Below are 24,748 nucleotides of genomic sequence, written 5' to 3'. Positions count from 1 at the left end.
TTCTGTGAGCCAAAATAAACATTTTTACTTAATAAGTTTAAAAAATCCTATTTTCTATAATATGAAAATCAACAGTGTTATATGAAAATCTAAAGTGATTTTTATAAATAACAAGTGTCCCCAAAATAAAAACATGATGTGAAAATTCAGGGAAGAAACACCTTCTTAGTTCCACAATCTTTACAGCTCTCTCTCAACATCAGAATTAAAGGAGGCACACCACCTCTTTAAGAACTGATGTACACTTCCCCAACAGTGAAATACAAAAACAATTCCCTAACTTGAATTTAAATAGCTGGTTCAAGTGGTCAGTTCTGCCAACTAAGTTAATAGCTTCTGAATCTTTTTCACTCTAACTCATAGTAAGAAACACATTTTACTGCACCTGGAGAACATACACAAACAAATATATTTCTCAAAGCAATATTTACCATGTATGATACACTTTGAACTTTTATTTTCTCTTCTACTGTTTCATTTTCTTTTCAATACTGACTACAACCTTTATAACAATTTTGTAACCCACTAATGGTCCCAAATCCTCAGTTTAAAAATCACTGCTCTAAGATAAAAAACTTGAAGCACATTATCCTAGCAAATGGCTGCCACCAAGTTGAGTTTTCATTTATGTGTTCAACTTTTATCTGTGTCCACCAGAAACAACTATGGGAAACGTCCTCTCATAAAAAAACTTGTTGAGGTCACTGAATCACATCATCAACAATCATGTACAAAACTATATGAATTATGACAATTTAATGCTTATAGGATCCTGAAGGATACTATTTTTCCTATCACTGTTGAATCTGTTAGTGGGGGCTCCAGTGGCTAAAAGCAACACCCAGAGCACAAAGCCCTGCCTTTCCATTCATTTTGGCTAAAATAGAAAAAAAGCAATTATTGGGGATTAGAAATCTTTGTCTCCCCAAATAAAAGTCACTATGTTCTAAGAGTCAAAGGGATACAATGTATACACTTTTTAGAAAGGGAAGTCAAGAGTCAAATAAAAAGAATAATGGAAATGGTTCCACTGTCTGTCACTAACACACACATCAGCTGTTATGAAGTGACTTACCTAAGTCCTCCTTCATCTCCCATAGTGACGGGACGCTGTATTGTTCTATGCCACCATTCTCTATCAATAAATGGTTTAAGTTTTAAAAAGGACAGAAGAGACCACAAGTCCTTCAAAGAATTCTGGATAGGAGTTCCTAAAAATAAAAGGAAACTGTTATAACTCCTCCTTTTTCTTTTTTGATAGTTCTAGAATCAAACCTGGGACTTCACATGTGCCAGGCAACCACTCTTACCACTGGATCACACCCCCACTCCCTATTGATGCTTAAGAACATCTGTCCTGTACAACCAGATGAAACAGGTGAAAACAGACACTCTGGATGAGGCACACCACTAACAGCTGTGCCTGCAGTCTTTTGTTACACATGTACACACCTCAAAATATAATTTTACTCTAATTTTTAGCTGTCACTTGTCAACATAAGGGGAACAGAAAAATCCAGTAAACTCCACTTTCTCTTCATTGCATACCTAGCTTATTTGGTTTTAAAATAAGTAGCACCAGCAAGAAAAATAAGCAACTAATATAAATTTATATTCCTTTTCCCATCTTCCAGTAAAGGTATCATGAATAGCAAACAGGCTCTAAGATGGACAATAGGAAAGTCAAGATTCTGATTATAGGATTGGAGTGTCTATTCTTCCCTGAGGTTCAAGAATAAGCAGGTTCCATAAATAAACTATGACCCTAAGGGTGTTATATCATGAGCAATTATGAAGAACAAGTCAAAACACTTGATTAAATTGTTTCTATCATTAATTTTAGAATTGACTTTTTAGTCAATTACAATGTTATATCACCAACTTAATAGTTAAAAAGTTTTTTTTTTCTTTCTTTCTTTTGCAGTACGGAGGATCAAACCTAAGGCCTTCTATTTTAGATGAGCATTCTACCACTTACATCACGGTCCCCAAAATTATTTTTTAAATTTAACACAAGATTCCCACTTTTACCACTTTCACATAGGTGCTAGCTGGAGTAACAAGTGCATCCAAATTGGAAAAGGAGTTAAAAGTGTCACTGTTAACAGAGAATATGGTTTTATATGTTAAAAAAAAAAAAAAAAACCCAAAACTCCTCTGGCTCAAAAACAAATTTGGCAAAGTTGTAAGATACAAAATCCGTAGTGGCATTTCAATATGGCACTAGCAAACTATATGGAAAAAAAAAATGAAGAAACCCCATTTACAATAGCTATAACCAACCAAGAGACCTAGGAATAAATATAACCAAAGAGGCAAAAGATGTCTACAAGGAGATCTAGGAAACAGTGATAAAATTGAAGAGAACTCAAAAATAAAGTGAAAAACATCCCGTCACAGATTGGAAAAATCGATACTGAGAAAATGTCTGTAGCACCCACAGCGATTTACAGATTCAGTGCAATCTGTACCAAAATATCAAAGACATTCTTCAGAATTAGAAAAGGAAAAAAAATTGTAAAATTCACATGGAATCTCCGCCAGGCACAGTGGCACACGCCTGTAATCCCAGCAGCTCAGGACGCTGGGGAAGGAGGATCGCAAGTTCAAAGCCAGCCTCAGTAATGGTGAGGTACTAAGCAACTCAGTGAGACCCTGTCTCTAAATAAAACACAAAATAGGGGTGGGGATGTGGCTCAGTGGTTGATTGCCCCTGAGTTCAATCCTCAGTTCCAAAAAAGAAAAAAAAATTCACAAGGAATCTCAAACTCTGGAACAGCCAAAGCAATCTTGAGTAAAAAGAATAGAGCAGAAGTATTATATTACCTGACTTCAACCATCAACTGAAAGTCTGTGAGAATCAAAATAGCATCACACTGGCATAAAAACAGATACACAGGCCAATGGAACAGAACAGAGAGCGTGGAAGTAAACCTACAAGTCTATCCACATAATTATCAACAAAGGTGCTAAGACCAGGTACAAGAAAAGGACCTTTTCAATAAACAGTACAGAGATATTTGAATATCTCTATGCAGAAGAATGAAACTAGACCAGACCCCTATATCCCATCAGTTTCAAAAATCAACTTGAAATGGATTAAAGACTACAGGCAAGACCCAAAACTACTAGAAGAAAACAGGTAAAATGTTTTAGAACACTGGAATGAGCAAATATTCTTCTTTCTTTTTTTGATAAGATCCCAAAAGATCCCCAAAATGCAGGAAACAATTAAAAATAGACAAATAGAATTACATGAAGGTAAAAAGCTTCACACAACAAAGGAAACAATCGTCAGTGAAGAAGCGACCTATAGAATGGAAAAATTATCTGCCAACTATGTATGTGATGGGGTTTGCCGTCCAGAATATATAAGGAACTCTGGAAATTAATAGCAAAAGAAAAAAATTGTTTTTAAATGATCAATACATCTAAGCAGACATTTCCCAAAAGAAGATACAGAAATAGCCAACAGGTATATGAAAATGATGCTCAACATCATTACTCATAAAAGAAATGCAAGTCAAATCCACAATGAGACATTGCCTCACTCCATTCAGAATGACTTATCAAAAGACAAAAGACAATTCCTGGCAAAGACATGAGGAAAAGAGAGCCCTTGTGCACTGTTAGTGGGAATGCAAATTAATACAGTCATCATGGAACATGGAAAGCAGCATGGAATAGAGTCATCTCACAGAAGTGTGACCAGAGGCTGAGGAGAGGAGCAGGGAGGGAGTAGTAAAAGCTTTGTCAGTGGGTACTAAGGTACAGCTAGAATTAGTAGGTGGCTACAGACAATATCAACACACTTCAAAAGAGCCAAAAGAAAGGACTTTATTTTCACCCAAAGAAAGATGCACAATTAAGGAGATAGTTAGGCTTACCCTGAATAATGACACAATGTGTACATATCTTGAAAAGCCACATGGTACCCCATAAATATTTTAATACTTATAGGTCAATTTTAAAAATAAATCAAAACGGTGTAAGGTAAAAATAAGTCTGATGTCATAATTACCTGTCAATACCCATCTCCTTTCTGCTTCTAAATCGAGTGCAGCTTTTGTCTGCTGAGCATTTGGATTTCGAATGGCATGGCCTTCATCCAGGATCACTCTTAGCCATCTTATGCTATGTAATGGACTGTCCCCTTTCGTCTGAAAGAAGTGTGTCATGACAGTTGAAAAACACAGGAACAGGACATAATTTGCTTAATAATATTTGCTCTTTTTCTTTAACATCAACACTGCTTTTAATTCAAGAACTATGCCCTTTAAAGTACTGAACACTCACAAGCTGAGCATTATCAGAGGTAAGAACACTGAAGCCCAAGGTGCCAAGTTTGCTGTCCAAAGAACCACCTTTAGGAAGCAGAAGAACCTGCCTTCAAACCCAAGTCTAGTCTAGCTCGCTAAAGAATCAAACTGTAGGATACCCTGAACTACTCTGCATCAGATTTACAATGATGATAAACAACTGCCAGTTATAAGAATTCTTTCAATGTAACAACCTTGATTTCTTTTATATAAAGGTAACATTCTTACCCAAAGTCTGAAATTATTTTCCTCCATTTTTTTTTTAGTATTACTTATTGGTGCATAATAATTATACATAACAGTGGAATTCATTGTTACATATTTGCACTTGTGCACAATTTAATAATATAATTTGGTCGATTTTACTCCCTAGTACCTCTCCTCTCCTCTTCCCATCTCCTTCCTCTATTCTATTGGTCTCTCTTCTATTTTCATGAGAAGACTGAAATTGTGACTAAAAGGTATTTTAAAAAATGTTTTAACTGAACAATTTGAATTATATATGTTTAAAAAAAAAAAAAACTAGATTCCTAAAAGAACTGGGAAACTTATTAACTGCAGCTACAGAAAAGCTATTTTTTAAACCAAAATATTAATCAAATCATTACAACAGAAAACAATTTTCCAGAATAAAAAAAATTTTCATTTATAAACTGCTATATGTACTTGTTACAAATCCAAAGTTAAATTTTAACTAAAAACATTCTAAATGGAAAACATTTCTAAATTAGTATCTAAACAAAATACAATCCTTCCTTTTTTAACCAAGTTTTTAAAAAATCCTACTATTCTCTACATATTAAGTATTAGAATAAAAGAGTACACAGTTTGAATTTTAGAACACTTCAGAAACCTGAAGAATGATAACAGTCCTTAAATTCAACCTTAAATCTCTAAATATCAGCACACTTACTCCATAGTCATGAGTTAAAATGTTGTAGGTAGTCAAAACAATATCCTGTTTTGAAAGCAAGGCTGGGTCTCTAATACGATCAGGACCATAATAAACATAAAAATTCAAGTGCACCTCTGATTTTATATGTTGCCCAAACTGGTCCTAGAAGAAAATTAGAAATATTTTTAATAATGTATTATGTACATAAGAAATATAGTCCTGGCAATAGTGTCACAAATCAAGCTACCACAATTGCATAAAATAAATTTTTTTGTAATCTAAACTAACAAGATAATAATGATAACTATTAATTATTATTACATTGTCAGAAAAACTGACACATACAGTAATCCTGGACCTACCAATATAATAAAAAGCCATTCCATTTTAAAGAGAAAAAAGTTATCAAGCTTCTTTCAAACAGAAATTAGCATTTTGAAAATTTAATGTTTTAATAAAAATGTTTTTCTATGAATTAGGAGACTCCTAATATCAAGATTAAACATAATAAACCAGCAACTAATATTTCCAAAGATGTAGGGCAAGATTCAAGCACAGTACCCGTTCTTTCCTTCAATTTACTAGGCCTGCTATTTGCCAAATATCAACCACAACAATGATGCAGCTGAAAATGGGAAAAATAACAAACTGTCCCTGTCTTGTTTTTTTGTTTTGTTTTTATAAATCATGAAAACAATTGACCTGGAAGATTTTGAGGGAAAAAAAATTTAGGATTAGGATGTACAACAAAAATAGAAGGTGGTCAGGGACAGCGCCTATCACTCACTATTCAGAGTGCGCTCACGCTTTTATGGGAGGAAGGGCATACTGCAGCAAAGAAAAAGTAATGCGAATGTGTTAGACTCTTGGTGATTATTAAAGCTTTCTGAGTAAATGCAGATCTCATTAAAATGCCTCATAATTTTTTAAAAAATACCACGCTTTAAAGGAAAGAAGAAAAACTTAATAGGAACTTAACAGGACCCAGAACAAAGGCAAAGAAACAGTGGTTAGAAAGTTAGGTAACAAGACATTCGTGAGAGCCAAAGAATATTAAACTTCAATGATGACTTTTAGTTTGTAAATTATATTCATCCTATTTATAAAAAGGTTTGGAGATGGGTTACAAAATAAGACACACAAAGTAAGGCAGAAGAACAAAAACAAGCTCAGTGGTCTCCACAAGGAGGTCAAAGAAGCTCTCCCAAAACTTTCCAGAAAAGGTGGGAGTAAACCCCAGACAACTGTGGGCTGAAGAGAGCCTGCAACATGAAACAGAACAGGGAAAATGCAAAGAAGTAAACAGCAAATGTGAAATGCTAAAGGTAAAAATACAGAGAGAATTTTCAAGAAATTTGGTGGAGAAGAAATCTAGTACTGAGAAAAAATTCTATATAAGCAACCTGAGTCAGAGGGTGGCAATAAAATAGCACAGTGTATTTCTGAAAGAATTAGATTGAGAATAGAAGAAAATCAACTTTCCTGAAGAAAAAACTACCATTACTCTGTTTCTGGATACTGTGCTGGGTTCCATATGAATACAGAAAATGACAAGTGTTATGGTTTAGATATGAGGTGTCTCCCAAAAGCTCCTGCTAATGCAGGAATACTCAGAGGTAATCAGCCTGTCTTAGTTTAAATGGATGGGTCGTAACCATAGGCAAGTGGGGCGTGGCTGGAGGGGGCTGGTCACACAGGGGGTGTACCCTGAAAGGGTGCACCTTCCCTATGGTCCCTTCACTCTATCCCTTTGCTTCCTGCCCACCATGAGCTGACAGCTTTCCTCTATTCGGACCTTCCCAGTGATGTGCTGTCTCACATCAAGCCCAGAGCAATGGACTCAGCCATCTACAGACTGAGATCTCTAAAAACACGAGCCCCAAATAAACGTTCCATTGTCTAAGTTGTTCTTGTCAGGTGGTCACAGAAAAGAAAAAGGTACTAAAATATTAAACAACATGTCTAAATATCCAGAATTAATATGTGATAGAAGATGGACTGTCCCCAGGCCTTAATCCTTTAACTGGATTATTTTCCATATTTGGGGTGGGGGGAAAGGAAGATGAGTTTCCATGTTCTTTAGAACATTATGTCACTCACTTGGGAGACAGCAAGCAGCTTGCTGAGAGACTGAAAAATTCTAACTCTTTACCTTGAACCCCTATATGCCCAACCATCCCTCATTCCTTTCAATTTTCACATAATCTCAGTAGGAAAGACTTGGGAAGTTTCATTTACTATGTTTATATTACTCAAACTTTGGTTTCCAAATATAAAATTATAAAGAAATACTGATGCTGTGAGTGGTGCACGCCTGCAATCCTAGCAGCTCAGGAGGCTGAGGCAGGGGGATCACGAGTTCAAGGCCAGCCTCAGAAACATAGAGGCAGTAAGCAACTCAGAGAGACGCTGTCTGTAAATAAAATACAAAATACGGCTGGGGATGTGGCTCCGCAGTTGAGTGCCCCTGAGTTCAATCCCCAGTGCCCCCTGCCAAAATAAATAATTAAAAAAATAAAAAGAAATACTGATAACCCAGTTTTAAAATACATCCCTATATATACGCCTTTAAGGAATCATAATTGTTTATGCTTCCATTAATACTGCTATGCCTCACCCTACAACAGCCATTCAAATGTGCGTGTACTGCCCTTCCCAGGAGAAATCACACATCAAAAGAAAGTTTTATTAGAGCAAAAAAGAGGAATAGATCACTAAAGCTATCTAGTCCTAAGAGGAAAAATGGATGCACTGAGATAAGAGGTGTTTCCTTTTTTAAAAAACAAATAAGCCAAAAACTTAAACAGAAAAGCCCTGCCACAGCAGGCAAGCCCATAAAGTGAAGGAGAAATCCATTCAGTCAAAACTATCTAGTCCTAAGAGGAAAAATGGATGCACTGAGATAAGGGGTATTTCCTTTTTTTAAAAAAACAAATAAGCCAAAAACTTAAACAGAAAAGCCCTGCCACAGCAGGCAAGCCCATAAAGTGAAGGAGAAATCCTTTCAGTCAACACCAGGCCAAGAAAAAAAAGCCAAGAACAGACACTAGACGATCACTATCTTTCCCAATGCAATTCTGACCACTGATGGTAAAAGCCCGATGACAACAATGAAGAGTAAGTGAAAGCCCCCGGCAGGACGAACCTGCAGCACGGCAGTGAAGGCGAGCAGAGAAGCACCAGCAGAGGTGAGGTCTGACAAGAGGACAGTGGAGTAGGATGAAGCAGCCCTAGTGCGCTGCACGGACACCAGTGGGAAGAGAGCAGATTATCAACAGACGGGGAAGAGGAGAAAAGGCAAAGGCAGAAGAGACGGAAAACAATGTACACACTGAAGTACTGGTCTTAAAAAGAGGTGAGAGACTTCCTTCTCTCAGATAAAAGGAGCAAAGACAGAGAACTGATAACCTCAGAGGCAGCAAGAATGCAGGTTCATATACAGGGGACACCCACAGTGCTTTCAAAAGACTCAGTATTTCATTACAATGTGAGGTCTTAAGCGCAAATTGGACAGGGAGCAAGCAGCACTTCCCATGTTATGTTTTGGAAAAGAAAAGCAATCTGTTGGGTGGGCAGGTGGGGGGACAAACTCCTCTAGTGAGTAACCTTGAAAGCATAGGCTCAGGAGTCCTAGTATTGGACACAGCACCCAAGTTCCATCATGTGTTTCCTGGGTGACGTTACTCAAGCTACTTAACCTCTATGTTTCAGTTTGGTCACCTGATAAGTGAAAATAATAATTGTGAGGATTAAATAGAAAAATCTATAAAAAGAGCTTAAGAACAATCAAAGCAGAAAGGGGCTGTGTTATAAAAATAAGTAACTATGCATGTAATTATCAGAAAAAGAAGTTCTGATAGTCAGTTGGTAAACATGGTGGAATATTAAATTATATATCCTTTCTATTCAGGGAACAAAAGTGGCAAAGGCAAAAATATAACCAAATCTCACATTAGCAAATGAAGTTCTTTAGCATAAATCTTCAAAGAAAAATTACTTCAACTCAGCAAACATAATCCCAACTCACCTAACACAAAATGATGACAAAGCATATTTCTAACAGAATACATTTTATAAGACAAATATAAATTACACCACATTTTAAATGAAGACTTCAAAGACTTACAATCCAGTTGCTCAACACAGAAAGTGGGCAGATAATCAGTGTTGTTCTTGGTCTCTCTTCAACATCAGTTTTCTTTGAACCCTCCACTGCAGATGCTCCTGAGGACAAATCATTGACAAAGCCTTTGACTACTTTTATTTTATTTTGGGGGTGGGGGGGACATACATGTCAATAAGGAGGTGGCAATCATCTGCCTCATGAGAAGAGAAATTGAGTAGAATTACAATGAAGTGGATGAATTTGTGTCTGTAGCCATGAAGGAACGGAGACTAAATTTTACCTTGTCACTTTAAAAACCTAAAACCCCAGAGAATGTTTATCAGAAGAGCCAGCAGGATGTGCCTGGAAGGATACAGAGGCAGCAGTCTGTGACACTGCCGGGTGTGCACAGCCTATATTGCTATTTGTAATGGTTCTACACAGTTTCTTAAACCTGCAGTATTTGTACTCCAAGCTGGCCCCAAGTGATCTTTACTTTGCTACAACAACTTATGCATCCCTCCCCCCATTACACAAGGGCAGCTCTCTGTCACCCACAGGATATGGTCAAAATGACTCAGGTGACTTATACTCCAATGGAGGAAGCGGGCCACAGACATACATAGAGTAACATCAGGCAGTGACAATGTGAAGAAAAAATTAAATGTGATGTGAGGACAGAAACTGTGGGCTTGAGGAGGTCTGAGAGGGAGGGTTATGGAGGGTACTGCTTTTTGGGTGACAATCTCTTAGAAACCTAAGTGAAGCAAGACAGCAAGCTGAGCACATATTCAGGGACACTGGGCTGGACACCAAAGTCCTAATAGCAGTTGATGAAAACACAGAAATAAGACACATTTGCTGAAATGCCAGTGTATTAAACAGATGAGACCAAGGGACAGAGACACACACTGCCCCAGATCTCTGTATCTTTAGCTCAATCTCTTTCCATCTCAAATACTTACTCTTAAGCAATGTTTTCAAATGAGCTACAAAATACAAAACTATAATAAAGATCACTAATATTCTTCAATAAAAAGCAAATTTTAATCATAACAAAAACTAAATGTTTATTATAATTCAGTTGAAATCAAATTAAGTAATCACACTTTAAAACAACTATAAAATTACTCTTGTGTCTTCACTAGAGAACTCCCTGTGCTTATTTATGCCTTTGTAAAACAAGCACAGTAGGAAAAAGCACTGAGGGAAATGACATCAGGATGTGGCTTTCCCTTTGCTCTATTTTCTAAACTTCTTTAATATGGTTTAATAACTTTTGTCATTTTTCATTGAAAAACAGAAAAAACTGGAAAACTAGCAGATTCACTGACCCCTTTTCAAGGTTTTCTTCTTTGTTGCAGGGCTAGGTGAAGTCAGTGCACATGCAAAGGCTGCATCTTCTTTGACCTTGGAAGATCCTGCTGATGTAAAACCACAGCCAATCAGATACTTTACAGTGTCACCTTCCCTGGGCTTTATGAGAGGAAAGAGATCCCATTTTTACAGCATGTTACGAGCATATATTATTGAAAAAAAAAAAAAAAAAACTATCTGGTAACAAAAATTGTCACCTCTGACAATAACTGTGTCTCTCTAGCTCACAGAAGGGATGCAACCACTCATGGTAAGACTACTGCTTCGAAAGAATGGTGAGAGGAGGAGCAGGCCTACACTCTGGGGTGGAAAAAAATTTTTCAAGGAAACAGATGTTTGATTCCTAATAACAAGGCCACCAAATTTCCAGATCAGTTCAATGATGATCAGTTTATTTCCAAATGCAATACAATTTCTTAATTCAGTAGGAAAACATTTTGATCTGAATTAAAGAAGAATAAAGTAAACAATGTTTTGGAGATGCCAGGCATCGTGGCATCGTATGCAATCTGAGCATCTTAGGAGGCTGAGGCAAGAGGATCCCAAGTTGGAGGAGACCAGTCTCAGGAACTTACCAAACTTACTGTCTCAAAATAAAAAATAAAAATGACTGAAAAAGTAGCTCAGTGATAGGGCAACTCTGGGGTTCAACTGTCCCCCATGTTGGGGTTGCGCACACACAGGGTTGGGATGTTTTAAGAATAGAGGGAAGAAATAAAGCTATTTATTTTTATTTTTACACCCTTTAAAGAAGGGAATATTAACAAAAAAGGTACTCCCAACTTAACTTTGTGAATTACTATTTATACATAAAAATATCTTATTGAAGTTATTTTTTTTTTTAAGAGAGAGAGAGAGAACTATTTATTATTTATTTTTTGGCGGACACAACATTTTTGTTTATCATGTGGTGCTGAGGATCGAACCCGGGCCACACGCATGCCAGGCGAGCGCGCTACCGCTTGAGCCACATCCCCAGCCCCTTGAAGTTATTTTTTTAGTAGAAAATTATTTTAAGTTGATCTAAGTATGACCCCTTAGATTTTAATTTGAAACTACTTATTGAATTTTCCTTATTTAATTCATTTAACAAATATGAAGTTCCATGAAGAGTTCAAATGTAAATAGAAGCAAAGCTGAAGACGTATTACTCAAAATTTCCAATCTTGGGAAACACAAACCAGTAGGGTTTTACTTTAATAATCCTTAAGTGTGGACTCTTAGTACTAAGAAGGTCTAGGACACACATACCTTTTGCCCGGCTTTTAGTTTCTGACTGTATATTTTTCAGTTTGCCTAAAACAAAACCAAAATAAACATTAAAACGGGCATGCAAGGCTAAAATACTGACACATTACCCAACCCAATCCTCTGCACATTAATTACCTTTCGTTTTCTGTGGCAATTCACTTGCTTCAATTTCCTCTGAATCACTGCTTTCAACGTACTGGACAGTAATTTTTCTTCTAAAATTTAGTATACACAAAGAAAATCAATCCAAAATGGGATATGACACTTTTTTAGTAAATGGAATTCAAACGCTTTTTCATCTCACTGTTTATTTTTTGAAATATTTTCAAGAGAAAGATTTTATTTGACTTATGAAAGTCAAATCTGTCAAAAGCATCTGTTTTCATAACCAGATGTACTTATTTATAAAATACATATCATTAATATTAAATTTAAAAAACTAAGTCAAAAAAATAATCATTCTAATAATGAATTCAATATTTTATAGTTCAAATAACACCTTTATGTAAAACTAAAACAAAAAAGAAAAGGTCCTTATCAAAGCAACTACTTCAATATAAAGAAATAAGCAACCAAAGGCAAAATGATTCATCATAATGGAAAATTTCCTAAATTTCATGTAGAAACATGTAACTGGTTAAGTGGCTAGGAACAATGGACCCTGCAGTGAGTGAGACCACCCAGACTCAAATCCTCATTCTGCCACTAGTTTGCTGAGACTTTAAGCAAGCCACCTTATACGTTCCTACGTCGCAGTTTTCTCACTTAGCGAGTGGGGGTAATGTGATCCTCCTGGTAGGATCAGAGGTGCCTGCTGCACAGGAGGCACACCCACACCAGCCACAGGGAGTGTGCCACATGCTGCTGAACTCAGCACTGCACTCTACTGCCTTTTACCCGGTACAGTCACTACCAGTACCATGTTAGCTAGGTTCACAGCTCAGATCTACGGACCTGAGATTCAGATAAAAGAAAAACTGACAAGTGCCGGTTCTGGGTTCAGTTCTGATGGGTACCAATGATAGAATCATAGCCCATGATGGTTAAGAGACTACTGTTGGCAGGACTCAGGCACACGGCATCACACCTACAGACACCACAGAAAATTGTGCCACAAAAGCCCAGTATGTGCACAGCCTTCAGAGAGTATAAATTAAGTTGTTAAAATTCAAGGTAGATCAGAGGGGTATGATGTATTTTACTAAAATTCTTCCCATATTGTAGCCTAAGTCAGTATGATACTCTCCATAACTACCTAAATGTCTTATTTTCATTATAGTGAACTTAAAAAAATTTGAAATGAGCAAAAGAATGGTTCTGTCAAGTCATCCAATACATAATTCTTTAGTGTTCATTCCCTAAATGCATTAAAGAAAACTATTTTAAAGTCTAAACAAAAAACTCAGGAGCTTGATCTTCATTACTAAGTGAAAGAAATAATAAGTGGCAGAAAGATGAATGATTATTAACTCACTTCTTCTATAGATCAACATTACTTTTCTTCAATTGTAAAAATGAGAACAGACTATCCAAGTCAGTGATTCTGGCAATGAGAAAGTATCTGAAATAACTATGTAACTGAGATAAAACGGTCATCTTTCTTTCGTATATATAAGAAAAAGAGTTTAAATTAAAACATCTCATTTAATCAAACCACAAAAAAATTTACCTTTTGGGGCGAGAGCTAGACAATTCTGACATGGAACACTTTTTCTTCTCCTTGATATGTGAAATACTGGGTTCTTCACTACATCTAGATCTTTCTATTTCAAAGAAAAAGCCAAATATACAGATAATTATTCAATTGTCTTAAACCAGCAGTACCACCTCTTAAAATCTTGGTTTTACAATTACTGATCTGTTTTCTCAACATCTTCACTTTTTTCAAATGCCCTGTTTTTTCCATGAAACAGCCAGTTGTAGTTACTCTACATTTTCCCAACCTAGAACCTTCAATTTCTTGGGATGCAATCCTTTCCCAGGAGTCACCCAGCCAGTTCCCACACTGGATGAATTCCTCTGTACCATGGAGGCCCAGGCCGCCAAAAGCTGTGGTAGGGGAGGGGTTCACAAAACAGAACAGAATCACACACAGCTGCTGTCAATCACTAACCAACTTTCCAGATCCTGGCTGTCACTTTGTTACTTATCAACTCCTTCCTCCACTTCCCATAGCCATTCTCCACAATGACCACACTATACCACATCCTCTGCCTAGATTTTAACTCCTTGCACACCTAGACCACCTCGTTCCCTTTACAAGGAAAAGCAGATGCCATCGCCTAAGTCCCAATTCTCCTGCCTTTTTTTAATGGCCTTCCTCTTCTACTTATTCCCATCTGACTACTTTATTTCTAATGTCAGCTCATCCAACTGTTCTCTCATGCCCATCTCCTTCCTCAAGCCTACTAAGCATTTTCTTAGTTATATCCAAAAATCTTCCAGCCTACAGATTTCTTTCCTACCACCACAAAACAAAACCCCATCTGCAGCTTTGTTCACTCTAAAAAAGATTTTCCTATCCCCAATAGCACAGTTACTTCCAAATAGTCCTCTTACGATTCTTACCTAAAATACGTTCCGTTTTACTCTGCTTTAACCTACCTTCAGAAATTGACTTTGTGAAGTCATATCACTACTAAATCCACATATCTCTTTTCTTTTCTCCTTGGACTTCAGAATGTGGCTCTAACCTATCTTTCTAGCTTAATCTGCTGTTATTCTTGCACAATGCATTATAAATAACATGAAATACACTAAGGTCCCAAAACAAAACATATTCTTTATTTTTTTCTTAAACTATCCTTTCATGAGATTATTTTTTTTCATCCAAAAATGTTCTTCCTAGCCTTTTGCCTATTGTATAATCACCAAATCACTTCTGTAATAAAACTTTTCCTGATAGCCAATCCCTGTGAGGTCTTTCAGAAAGAGATCCTAAATTTTTTTATATTAAAGATGAAATTGCAATTTATTAGCTGGAAAAAATGTAAATCAAATTATCAGGTCATAGCTAAAATTAACGCTTACCTTTGCCTTGCCCATCTGCCTTTTCAGTAGAACTGTTTCCTCCAAGTTTCTCAGACTCATCTTTAACATTACATTCCTTACATTCCTGGGTGAAAAGGCACATTTCTTTAATGGTACTAACAGTTTTGTTTATTTTGGGTACTCAGGACTGAACCCACTGAGCCACATCCCTAGCCCTTAACTTGTTATTTTATTTATTTATTTATTTATTTTTAAAATTTTGAGACAGGGTCTTGCTAAGTTGCTTAGGACTTTTCTAAGTTTCTGAGGCTGGTCTCGATCCTCCTGCCTTAGCCTCTGAGTCGCTGGGGTTACAGGAGTGTGTCACTGCACTAGGTCTATTATCAGTTTTAAACAAATTTAAAGATCCTGTCTTGTACTGCTTTACTTTCTTAAACTGTCCTTTCATTACTTTTCCTCTTGAAATCTGGAGCAGACAGATGCAGCAGTGCAGGTCCCAGAGAGCCCTCCACTTTACTCTATCAGAGATTTCCAGCCATCCATGATTCTCTCATTTTCTCTTCATGTGTACCCTCTCTTGTTTCAAAATGCATCAATGTATACATAAATTTAAAATAACCCTATAAAAGTAGAATTTTGAATACTTCATAAAATCTTACTAAAAATGTGGTTGGAATGAGGCATGGTGGTGCACGCCTGCAATCCCAGTGGCCTAGGAGGCTGAGGCAGGAGGATCACAAGTTCAAACCCTTCACAAGGGTTTGAACTGAGGTTCACAAGCCTCAGCAAAAGGGAGACACTAAGCAACTCAGTGAGACCCTGTCTCTAAATAAAACACAGAAGAGGGATGGGGATGTGGCTCAGTGGTCAACTGCCCCCGAGTTCAATCCTCAGTACCAAAAAAAAAAAAAAAAAAAAAAAATGTGGTTGGAGCTGGGGTATAGCTTAGCAGAGCACTTGCCTAGGACATGAGACCCTGGGTTTAAAACATTGGGGTGGGGGTGGGAGGTTGGTTGAGAAGAACCATCCCCTTCTAATGGTACCAATCTAAACCATTTTTAGAGCTACAGTAACTGGAAGAGTTAATAGTTAACTTTTCTTTTACTCTCCCTTCCTCCATCCCTCCCTCATTCAATTTATTTTTTTATAGTACTAGGGATTAAACCCCAGGCCTTCCTTGCACATGCTAGGCGAGCAGGCAAGCACTCTACCGCTGAGCCAAAACCCCAGCCCTTTCCATTTTATTTTGAGACAGGGTCTCACTAAATTGCCCAAGCTGGCCTTAAATATGTGATCTTCCTGCCTCAGCCTCTGAAGTAGCTGGGATTATAGGCATATCTATGCCCGGTTTGGATGGTTATTTTTAATGCATTAGCTCCAAGAAAATGTTAAAATGCTTTTTGTCAATTTTTCAATCAGGTCTTCAATCACTAGACTAGTGCAACCATTGAGTTAAAAGTATACAAAATTGGGGCTGGGGATGTGGCTCAAGCGTTAACGCGCTCGCCTGGCATGCGTGGGGCACTGGGTTCGATCCTCAGCACCACAGAAAATAAAATAAAGATGTTGTGTCCACCAAAAACTGAAAAATAAATATTAAAAATTCTCTCTCTTAAAAAAAAAAAGTATACAAAATTATTACCCCAAAATTTATATACACGTAAAGGATGTCATTTACATTATTCATTATATTAAGTGATTCTGCACAACAAGCACATTCTTCAGACTTCAAAGATATATGAATGGTCAACAAACATATGAAAAAAATTTCAACATCTTTAATTATCAGAGAAATGCAAAGTCTACACTGAAATTTCACCTCACTCCAATCAGAATGGCAATTATCAAGAATACAAATAACAGATGTTGGCAAGGATGTGGGGGAAAGGTTATACTCATACATTGTTGGTGGGACTGTAAATTAGTACAACCACTCTGGAAAGCAATATGGAGGTTCCTCAAAATCCACTGTTATATTCTTAAGGGCAACTGGTAACATATACCAAGAGCCTAAGTGTAAATAATCTTTGATCTCATTAGTAATTTCTAATAATCTAACACCTTTCCTCTCTGAAAAAACTAGGATTGGAACTATCATTTGATCCAGTTATCCCACTCCTTGGTAAATAACCAAAGGAGTTCAAATCAGCATGCTATAGTGACTCGTAGCCACATCAATGTTTATAGCAGCACAATTCACAATAGCTAAGCTATGGAACCAACCTAGATGCCCTTCAACAGATGAATGGATAAATAAAACATGGTGTATATACACGATGGATTATTACTCAGACTGTCATGCTAAGTGAAATAAGCCAGCCCCAAAAAACAAGAGGCTGAATATTCTCCATATATAGATGCTAACCCTGAACAAGGTGGTACGGGAATAGAAGTTCAGTGGGTTAGAAATCACATTTTCAGTTTCTATTTCAAATAAGTATCTTTAAAATGAAGATCCTTCAAACGTCCTACAACAATTTAAATGCACTGCTAATCTACAGGAAAAATAAGGGAAGTCTTTAGTGATAACTGATAATTTCTCAATTGATAATGAAGAATGAAGCTATAACTAGTCATATATGCTTCTACCAATTTTGTAACCCTAGAACTTTCACTTTAGTGACATAAATCACTGGACTATCCACAGAAGGGCATTGAACCTGAACTCCTAGCAGGTTTACCTCTCAATAAAAGCAAAAAAGAAGGCAATGTGACTAGGCGGGAACTGGCAGCACACAGCTGTGAGCAAGACACAGGAGACTGAGTAGCAGCCTCTGAAAATTAAAACATGAGGAAAGGAACAGCTGGATTCAGAGACAGCTTCTTTGCACACATCTTTGCCCCAGCCTACTTTCAGGTAAAAACAAAGAATAATGGTTTTTCTTTCTTGTAACACTTATTTTTCTCTTTTAACTAATTTTTAACTCTTTGTAATCACATTTATTTTTCCACTAATTTTTAAATGAACATAAACATATTTGTGTATATATTTTATAAACATACGCACAGACAATAAGTATAAAGAAAAACCACCCACAGGACAAATTATTATCATTAACATTTTGGTATCCCCAGAGTACGTAAGAACTTTTATGACATATTTAAGTATTAGGAAGTGGAGAATTGAACTCTATACACAGATGTGTACCTGGCGTTAGCATTCACAGATCCTGAGTTTAATCCCCCACTCAGCAAAACAACAAGAGCAAACAAACATGAAAGTAAAGTATTCACAACTTGGAATATAGCTGCATAGCATTAAGTTTTATGGCTATATCATAATTTAACGGTTACCAATAAAGAGACATTTCAAATTGTCTACTTTTTTAAAAAAAATATTTTTTAAGATGTTGATGGACCTTTATTTTATTTTATTCATTTATTTATATGCAGGGCTGAGAACTGAACCCAGTGCCTCACACATGCTAGGCAAGTGCTCCACCACTGAGCCACAACTCCAGCCCTCAAATTGTCTATTTTTAAAATAACATTGAAGAAATAATTTGTACTACTATCTTTGGAAAAAATGGATTGCTGAGAACTTCCTTAAGTAGATTATTAAAAATTACTGATGAGGTCAAAGATTATGAAGACTTAAGCCAACTGCCCACAAGAATGTAACCCTTTCACTTATACCACAAGACACCCTAATCATACTACCAAAGGTATCATCAATCTTCGCAATTTTTAAAAAATATTTTTTTATTTGTAGACAGACATGATACCTTTGTTTTATTTATTTTTATGTGGTGCTGAGGATTGAACCCAGTGCCTCACATGTGCTAAGCAAGTGCTCTACCACTAAGCTAAAACTCCAGCTCTTGGCAATTACTTTTTTTTTTTTTAAATATTTATTTATCTATGTATCTTTAGTTTTAGGTGGATACATTAGTTTGTTTTTATGTGGTGCCGAGGATCGAACCTAGTGCCTCACGCATGCTAGGTGAGCACTCTACCACTGAGTCACCATCCCAGCCCCATAATTTTTTTTTTTTTAGTTTTCAGTGGACACAACATCTTTATTTTATTTTTATGTGGTGCCGAGGATCGAACCCAGCACCCTGCGCATGCCAGGCGAGTGCACTACTGCTTGAGCCACATCCCCAGCCCAGGCATTTACTTTTTAATGAAATTTATAAATTTCACAGTCAGCCAAAGACTTCACAGAAAAACACTCACTAATACTTTACCTTCTTCAGTTGATTCTTTTTAATTCTCTCTACAGGAAGAGGTTTACCATCGTGGAAGTTGGTAAGAATTACAGCAATGGCTGTAAGAGTTTTACCCTTTCAAATGTTTAAAGAAAAAAAAAAAATGGTCAGATTCTGAAATCCAGTTGATCAGAAAACATTCCAAAACCAATTTTAAAATAATCAAATACTGACTATCATTCAAGGCTACAGAAGTGTAGGATCCTTATATAAAATGACATACATGCTAATGAAAAATGAGAATCTTTCAGTTAAGAAATGCTTTTCCTCCCTCGCATTATTAAAAAATTATTAGAAGATTTATATTATAAAATACTGCAAGCAACTCAGATGAATGTCATTTATTGAATGACTACTGTTCTTAGATTCCACATTTAACTCAGAACTATTAATTTTATCATAAAACTGTTAACAATTAGTTTGCAAACGAAGTTCAGAGCTAATTTAAAATGAGTCCTAACTCCAGTATGCTTATGAAGATAATCACTTTATTAAATCTGATTTAACAAAACTTAAAAGCCATAACTCATCAAATCATAAGGGGCATGATACTTCCTGTGTATTTTTCTTAAATGAAAACATGTTTACTTTTCAGTTTTCTCTGCAGTGTAATTCATAGTTAACAACACAAAAGCAAACATCTGGCAATGTTAAAGCAATATTAAACAGGAATTTTCAATGTGTGGGCCCAGGACAGTTTCAGGAAAATGGGAGGTCAAAACTGTTTTCATAATAATGAAATATTAATAAGACCTTATTTAACAAAGTGGGGTTATCATCTTTAAAAAGAGAAAAACAACTGAGTATCTGTTGTTCAAGGATAAAATCTGAACTTTTGCCTGGTGCAGTGGCACACGCCTGTAATCCCAGCAGCTTGGGAGGCTGAGGCAAGAGTATCACGTGTTCAAAGCCAGCCTCAACAACTTAGTGAGGCACTAAGCAACTCAGCAAGAGCCTGTCTCTAAATAAAACATAAAAAAGTGACGGGGATGTGGCTCAGTGGTTAAATGGTGTTCTCTCACAAGAACTGTAATATGCAGAGTATTCAGTAGATATTTGTGAGCCCCTAGGTTCAATGCCAGGTACAAAATTGATTTTCAAGTGAAAATCAATATAAAACTTGGAACACTATGAAGACAGCAGCTTCCAAAAATGTAAATGCTTTTCTAGTAAGATCAGTGGTGATATTAAAGAATGTAAAATCTTAAGATTGTATATTGAAATGCACCAACATTTGGCAGATCAGCATAATACAGTGAATCAATATTTTCCAAATGAATGAGCCTGGTGATAAAATCACACGTAGGTAAAACATCTATGCAATGTGGAAAATATACTAATAAATTTTAATGCACTGCTATTAAAAGTTCACTGGTATGATTTCAAATTCTATATTATAACTATTAACCTGTAATAAACTAATACTTGTTGGATTTCAGCATAGAACCAAATCTATAATTATCTAAAAAACTATCAAAATACTCTTTCCTTCGTAACTATATCCATATGAGTACAAAGTTTCTTCATACACTTCAACCAAAACACCACATTCACAACTGAATGAAATAAGAAACAGACATGAGAATTTGGGTGTCATCTATTCATCCAAAACATCAAAAAAGGTTTGAAAAAACTGTAAACAATGCCAGTTTTCTCACCAAAATTGCAACTGCTTTGGAATACTTTTCATTTAAAAATATGCCATTAACAAGTACTTTTGTCAACTGTTCTTTTTAATATTTAAAAAACATTTTTAATGTCTAATGCTGTACAAGTCCTTTGACCATCTTTAATAATTTTTTAAGAGAAAAAAAAGTTACTGAGACCCAAAAGTATAAAAACTGCTAGTGTAACTTATAAATATCTATTCAGAATATTCATAAATATCTACTGAATACTCTGCATATTACAATTCTTGTGAGAGAATACCATTTTTTGCCATGCCGGGTACTGAAATCCAGGCCTCGTGCATGCTGGATAAGCACTCTACCACTGAGCTACACCCCAGCCCTGCCTTCACTTTTTTAAAGAAAATCTATGAAAGACAAATTAGCCCAAATTTCAAAACACAAAGAAATTGAAAACTACGTGTTTATGCAATTACTGCTACCCAATTATTTTAACATTCTTTAACCAAACAAAAAAACTGAGTATGATTTTAAGTCAACCCCCCAACACACAAAGCCTGTGTTCTACACTGACACATACGCTTCAACTTCAAAATTACTTTTTATAAAATCATAATCACAAAATAAGATTGTATTAACTTAAGAAAAAAATAATTACCAAACCCATATCATCGGCTAAAATTCCTCCATGGACATTTTCTGGTCGGTCTTTCTCAGAAAAATTTGTTATTGTGTTGTAGTATAAGTCATTCCGCTGCTCCCAGAATGGAGGGAGTTCTTGACTGTTCTCCCGAGAGATCATCCAAGACAGAGCTTGTTTCTGATGAGGAAGCAGTGGTGTTTCAACAGCCTAGAAACAAGAGTTTCACAGAACTACAGTTAGGTCTTTCCTTTCTCTACATGCAGTACCTAAAAAGTTTATCTTGTGCAAAGAAATAAAGAGGATATTTAAAAATGCCCAATACCTCAGCTGGTTCCATTTCATGCGTTTTATCATCTTCTTTTAAATCTTCAAATAATTTGTCAAATTCTGTTTTAAGCTGTAGTAAACAGCAACAAGAAACACCATTAAGCAAGTCAAGTGATAACTGTATCTAACTCAGAGATTTCATGTCTTTTTCTTTTTTCCCGATACTAGGGACTGACCCCAGTAGCATTTTACCAGTGAGTTACATCCCCACCCTTTTAATTTTTTGAGACAGGGTCTTGCTGAATTGTCCAGGCTGACCTCCAACTTGTGATCTTCCTGCCTCAGTCTCCCAAGTGGCTAGGATTACATGAATTCACATTGTTTAATTAACCAGAAGAGTCAAACATTTAACCCTCTGGGATGCTATATGGCTCACTGACGGTAGAATGAACAGCTTTTGTTCTTTTTTGTTGTTGTTATGAAAAAAACTGCAGGGGCTGGAGCTGTAGCTCAGATGCACAGTGCCTGCCTAGCACAAGTGAGGCACTGGGCTTGATCTTTAGCACTGCACTAAAAAAACCCAAATAAAATAAAAGGCCTATTGTCCATCTGTACTTACAAAAAATAATTTTTAAGAAAAGTAACTGCACTGTAGTTGGAAGACTATAAAACAGAGACCTTGTATCTAAATAAAATACAAAATAGGGCTGGTAGTTCAGTGGTCAAGTGCCCTGAGTTCAATCCCTGGTACCAAAAAAAAAGATATACAGGGAAAACATGGTAACCACAATTAGAAGACAATAAGACTAACACTAGCAGGTAGAGATATTAAAATATTTTGATGTTATTTTTAAATTGATCTATATTTATTTATTTTATACACCATTTCAAATTAACCCAGATAATAGAATCCTAGATTATGAATTAGACAAAGTAAGGGCTAGAGCAATGCCAAGACTTGGAGTTAATTTTTACCATTGCATTTGCAATCTTACTGAAAGGAGTAGTAAGTTTCAAATTTTGATGTTTTAAATTACCACTTGGACATTTTGAAAATCTCAAATGCAAAAATATCTCATGCAGATCCACACATGTGAATATTTTGGTAGAACAGGTCCAACCAGCCATGGATCAAAAATGTAGTTAGGCCTATAATGGCTATACCTGTACTGAACATGTAAATATCTTTTCTCCTGTCATTCCCTAAACAATATAGTACAACAACTATTCATATAGCATTTACACATTTACATTACATTAGGTAATATAAGTAATCCAATAACAATTTAAAGTATATGAGAGGATGTATGTGGGTATATAAGGAAATTAGGGATACTGGAACCTATCTGTGGATGCCAAGGGATGACTACAATCCTTATCACAGCTTTTTAGATAACATTTACAAACAAGTATAACTATATGTATACATATATACACACACACATATACTATATAACAGGTTTATCATTTTAAAAATATAAAGATCATTAATGCCAGCACATACATATTATTCTATTCTTTGACATACCAACCTTCTACATTTAAAATTTACTTTTAGATTTCAGCACAAAATGAAAGAGAAGCACACCTGTTCCGCTGTCATCTGTACCGCAGCATGAACTGGCATACTGTAGCTTGGTCCAGCTCTTCCAGAGCTCCAACTACTTTCCAAATTGAATCCCACAGCTATAATTCACAAATAAAAATAAAAGAGTTTTAAAACTCGTAACAATAAACCGCATTAAAAATTTCCAAGTAGCTGAGGACATAGCTCAGTGGTGGAGCATTTGCCTAGTGGGTCAAGGCCCTGGTTCCAGTCCTAAGCACCACAAAACAATAAATAATAAAAACTAATTTAGGTAAGTGCTCTACCATTGAGCTACATCTCAAGCTCTAGATAAATATTTTAAAGTTAAATACTAATTAAAAAACACATTATTAAAATAATTCCACAGTACATGAATAAGCTCTTGCCTAACCAACAATTCTTTTCCACCCTCAATCTGGAGATTTGTTTTGTCTAAAATGTATCAAAAAGAATCATTAGTTTTGGGGGAATTTAAGAGGGAGTCTATAGAAACTCTTTGCATATATGTTTGTGAATCCACAGTTACAACCACGCACCATGTATAGAAATTTTGATCAATGTCAGACCAGATAAGACGCTGGTACCATAAGATTATATGGAATAGCAATATTGCAATCTTAGCCTGCATAAGCACACTCTGTGATGTCTGCACAAAAACAAAGTCTCCTAATGATGCATTTCTCAGAATCCATTCCCATTAAGTGATGCATTACTATATTTCAAAAGAAAAAAGAAAAAAATCTGAGATTTCCTCAAAAAGACACCAGGGCTTTCAACACAAATTAGTCTGGCCAACAAAACTCAAAAGACAATAAACAGTCTACAATTCCTGCATTTACAATATTAAATAATATTAAGTTAAATTTTAAACTTACTTTTTGGTGCAGGACCCAATTTAAATCCATGTTTCTTCAATTGATCTAAAACAGCTTTTCTATTTTCTTCTTTTCCCCAAAAAGTCATTTGCAAAGGCATGGTGAAAGCATTGTTTGCACCAAAAGGAACTACCCTATTATATTTAGGAGAGAAAGAAAAGGGGAAATTTGAAGAATGTGTTATCCTAATTAAGAATCTGTTAAATATCCCACTGTACCTTCAAATTTTGAATGGAAATAAAGTAGGAAGACACTGACCACTTGGAAGGACTTGAGAGAGAAAAAGGACAGGATAGAAAATCAGCGAGGAACAGAATGTCCAAAGAAACACACCAAGGGATAAAATAGTGCAAAACACAACTGTTTCTACACAAAACTACAAGATAAAACATTCTATAAATCCGTTTGACGGTGAAGCCTTGGTTAAAAGAATCACCAAAGGTGGATGCTGGGGGAAGATGGGAAATGACCTGCAGGAACTAGTTCTAATCCAGGATTCACTCAAATTCATTCTCAGTACATGAATATCCTAAGCATTAGAACTGGGGTATGAATATTCCAAATACTTAAATTGAGATAACAAATATAAACTGCTAAA

General features: G+C 36.0%; 1 protein-coding gene across 6 annotated transcripts in view; it reads right to left on the bottom strand.

The window, feature by feature from the left end:
* Hltf (helicase like transcription factor) overlaps window positions 1-24,748 on the bottom strand; it is a 48,447-nt gene that overhangs the window by 14,740 nt on the left and 8,959 nt on the right. For 4 of the 6 annotated variants that reach the window (XM_071615569.1, XM_071615570.1, XM_071615571.1 and 1 more), the window contains exons 4-17: window positions 24,151-24,284; window positions 23,276-23,373; window positions 21,743-21,817; window positions 21,436-21,627; window positions 19,129-19,224; window positions 14,978-15,062; window positions 13,617-13,710; window positions 12,083-12,162; window positions 11,948-11,992; window positions 10,654-10,743; window positions 9,341-9,438; window positions 5,233-5,376; window positions 4,022-4,160; window positions 1,076-1,211 (exon numbers count right to left, since the gene is read on the bottom strand). In XM_071615569.1, coding sequence (XP_071471670.1) covers window positions 1,076-1,211; window positions 4,022-4,160; window positions 5,233-5,376; window positions 9,341-9,438; window positions 10,654-10,743; window positions 11,948-11,992; window positions 12,083-12,162; window positions 13,617-13,710; window positions 14,978-15,062; window positions 19,129-19,224; window positions 21,436-21,627; window positions 21,743-21,817; window positions 23,276-23,373; window positions 24,151-24,284 — 1,506 coding nt within the window. The remainder of the gene's footprint in view (window positions 1-1,075; window positions 1,212-4,021; window positions 4,161-5,232; window positions 5,377-9,340; window positions 9,439-10,653; window positions 10,744-11,947; window positions 11,993-12,082; window positions 12,163-13,616; window positions 13,711-14,977; window positions 15,063-19,128; window positions 19,225-21,435; window positions 21,628-21,742; window positions 21,818-23,275; window positions 23,374-24,150; window positions 24,285-24,748) is intronic. The other 2 variants (XM_071615572.1, XM_027933902.2) reach the window with 1 other exon arrangement.

Source organism: Marmota flaviventris, chromosome 8 (assembly GCF_047511675.1).
Source record: "Marmota flaviventris isolate mMarFla1 chromosome 8, mMarFla1.hap1, whole genome shotgun sequence".
Classification (NCBI taxonomy): domain Eukaryota; kingdom Metazoa; phylum Chordata; class Mammalia; order Rodentia; family Sciuridae; genus Marmota; species Marmota flaviventris.
This window is presented reverse-complemented; position numbering and strand designations above follow the sequence as displayed.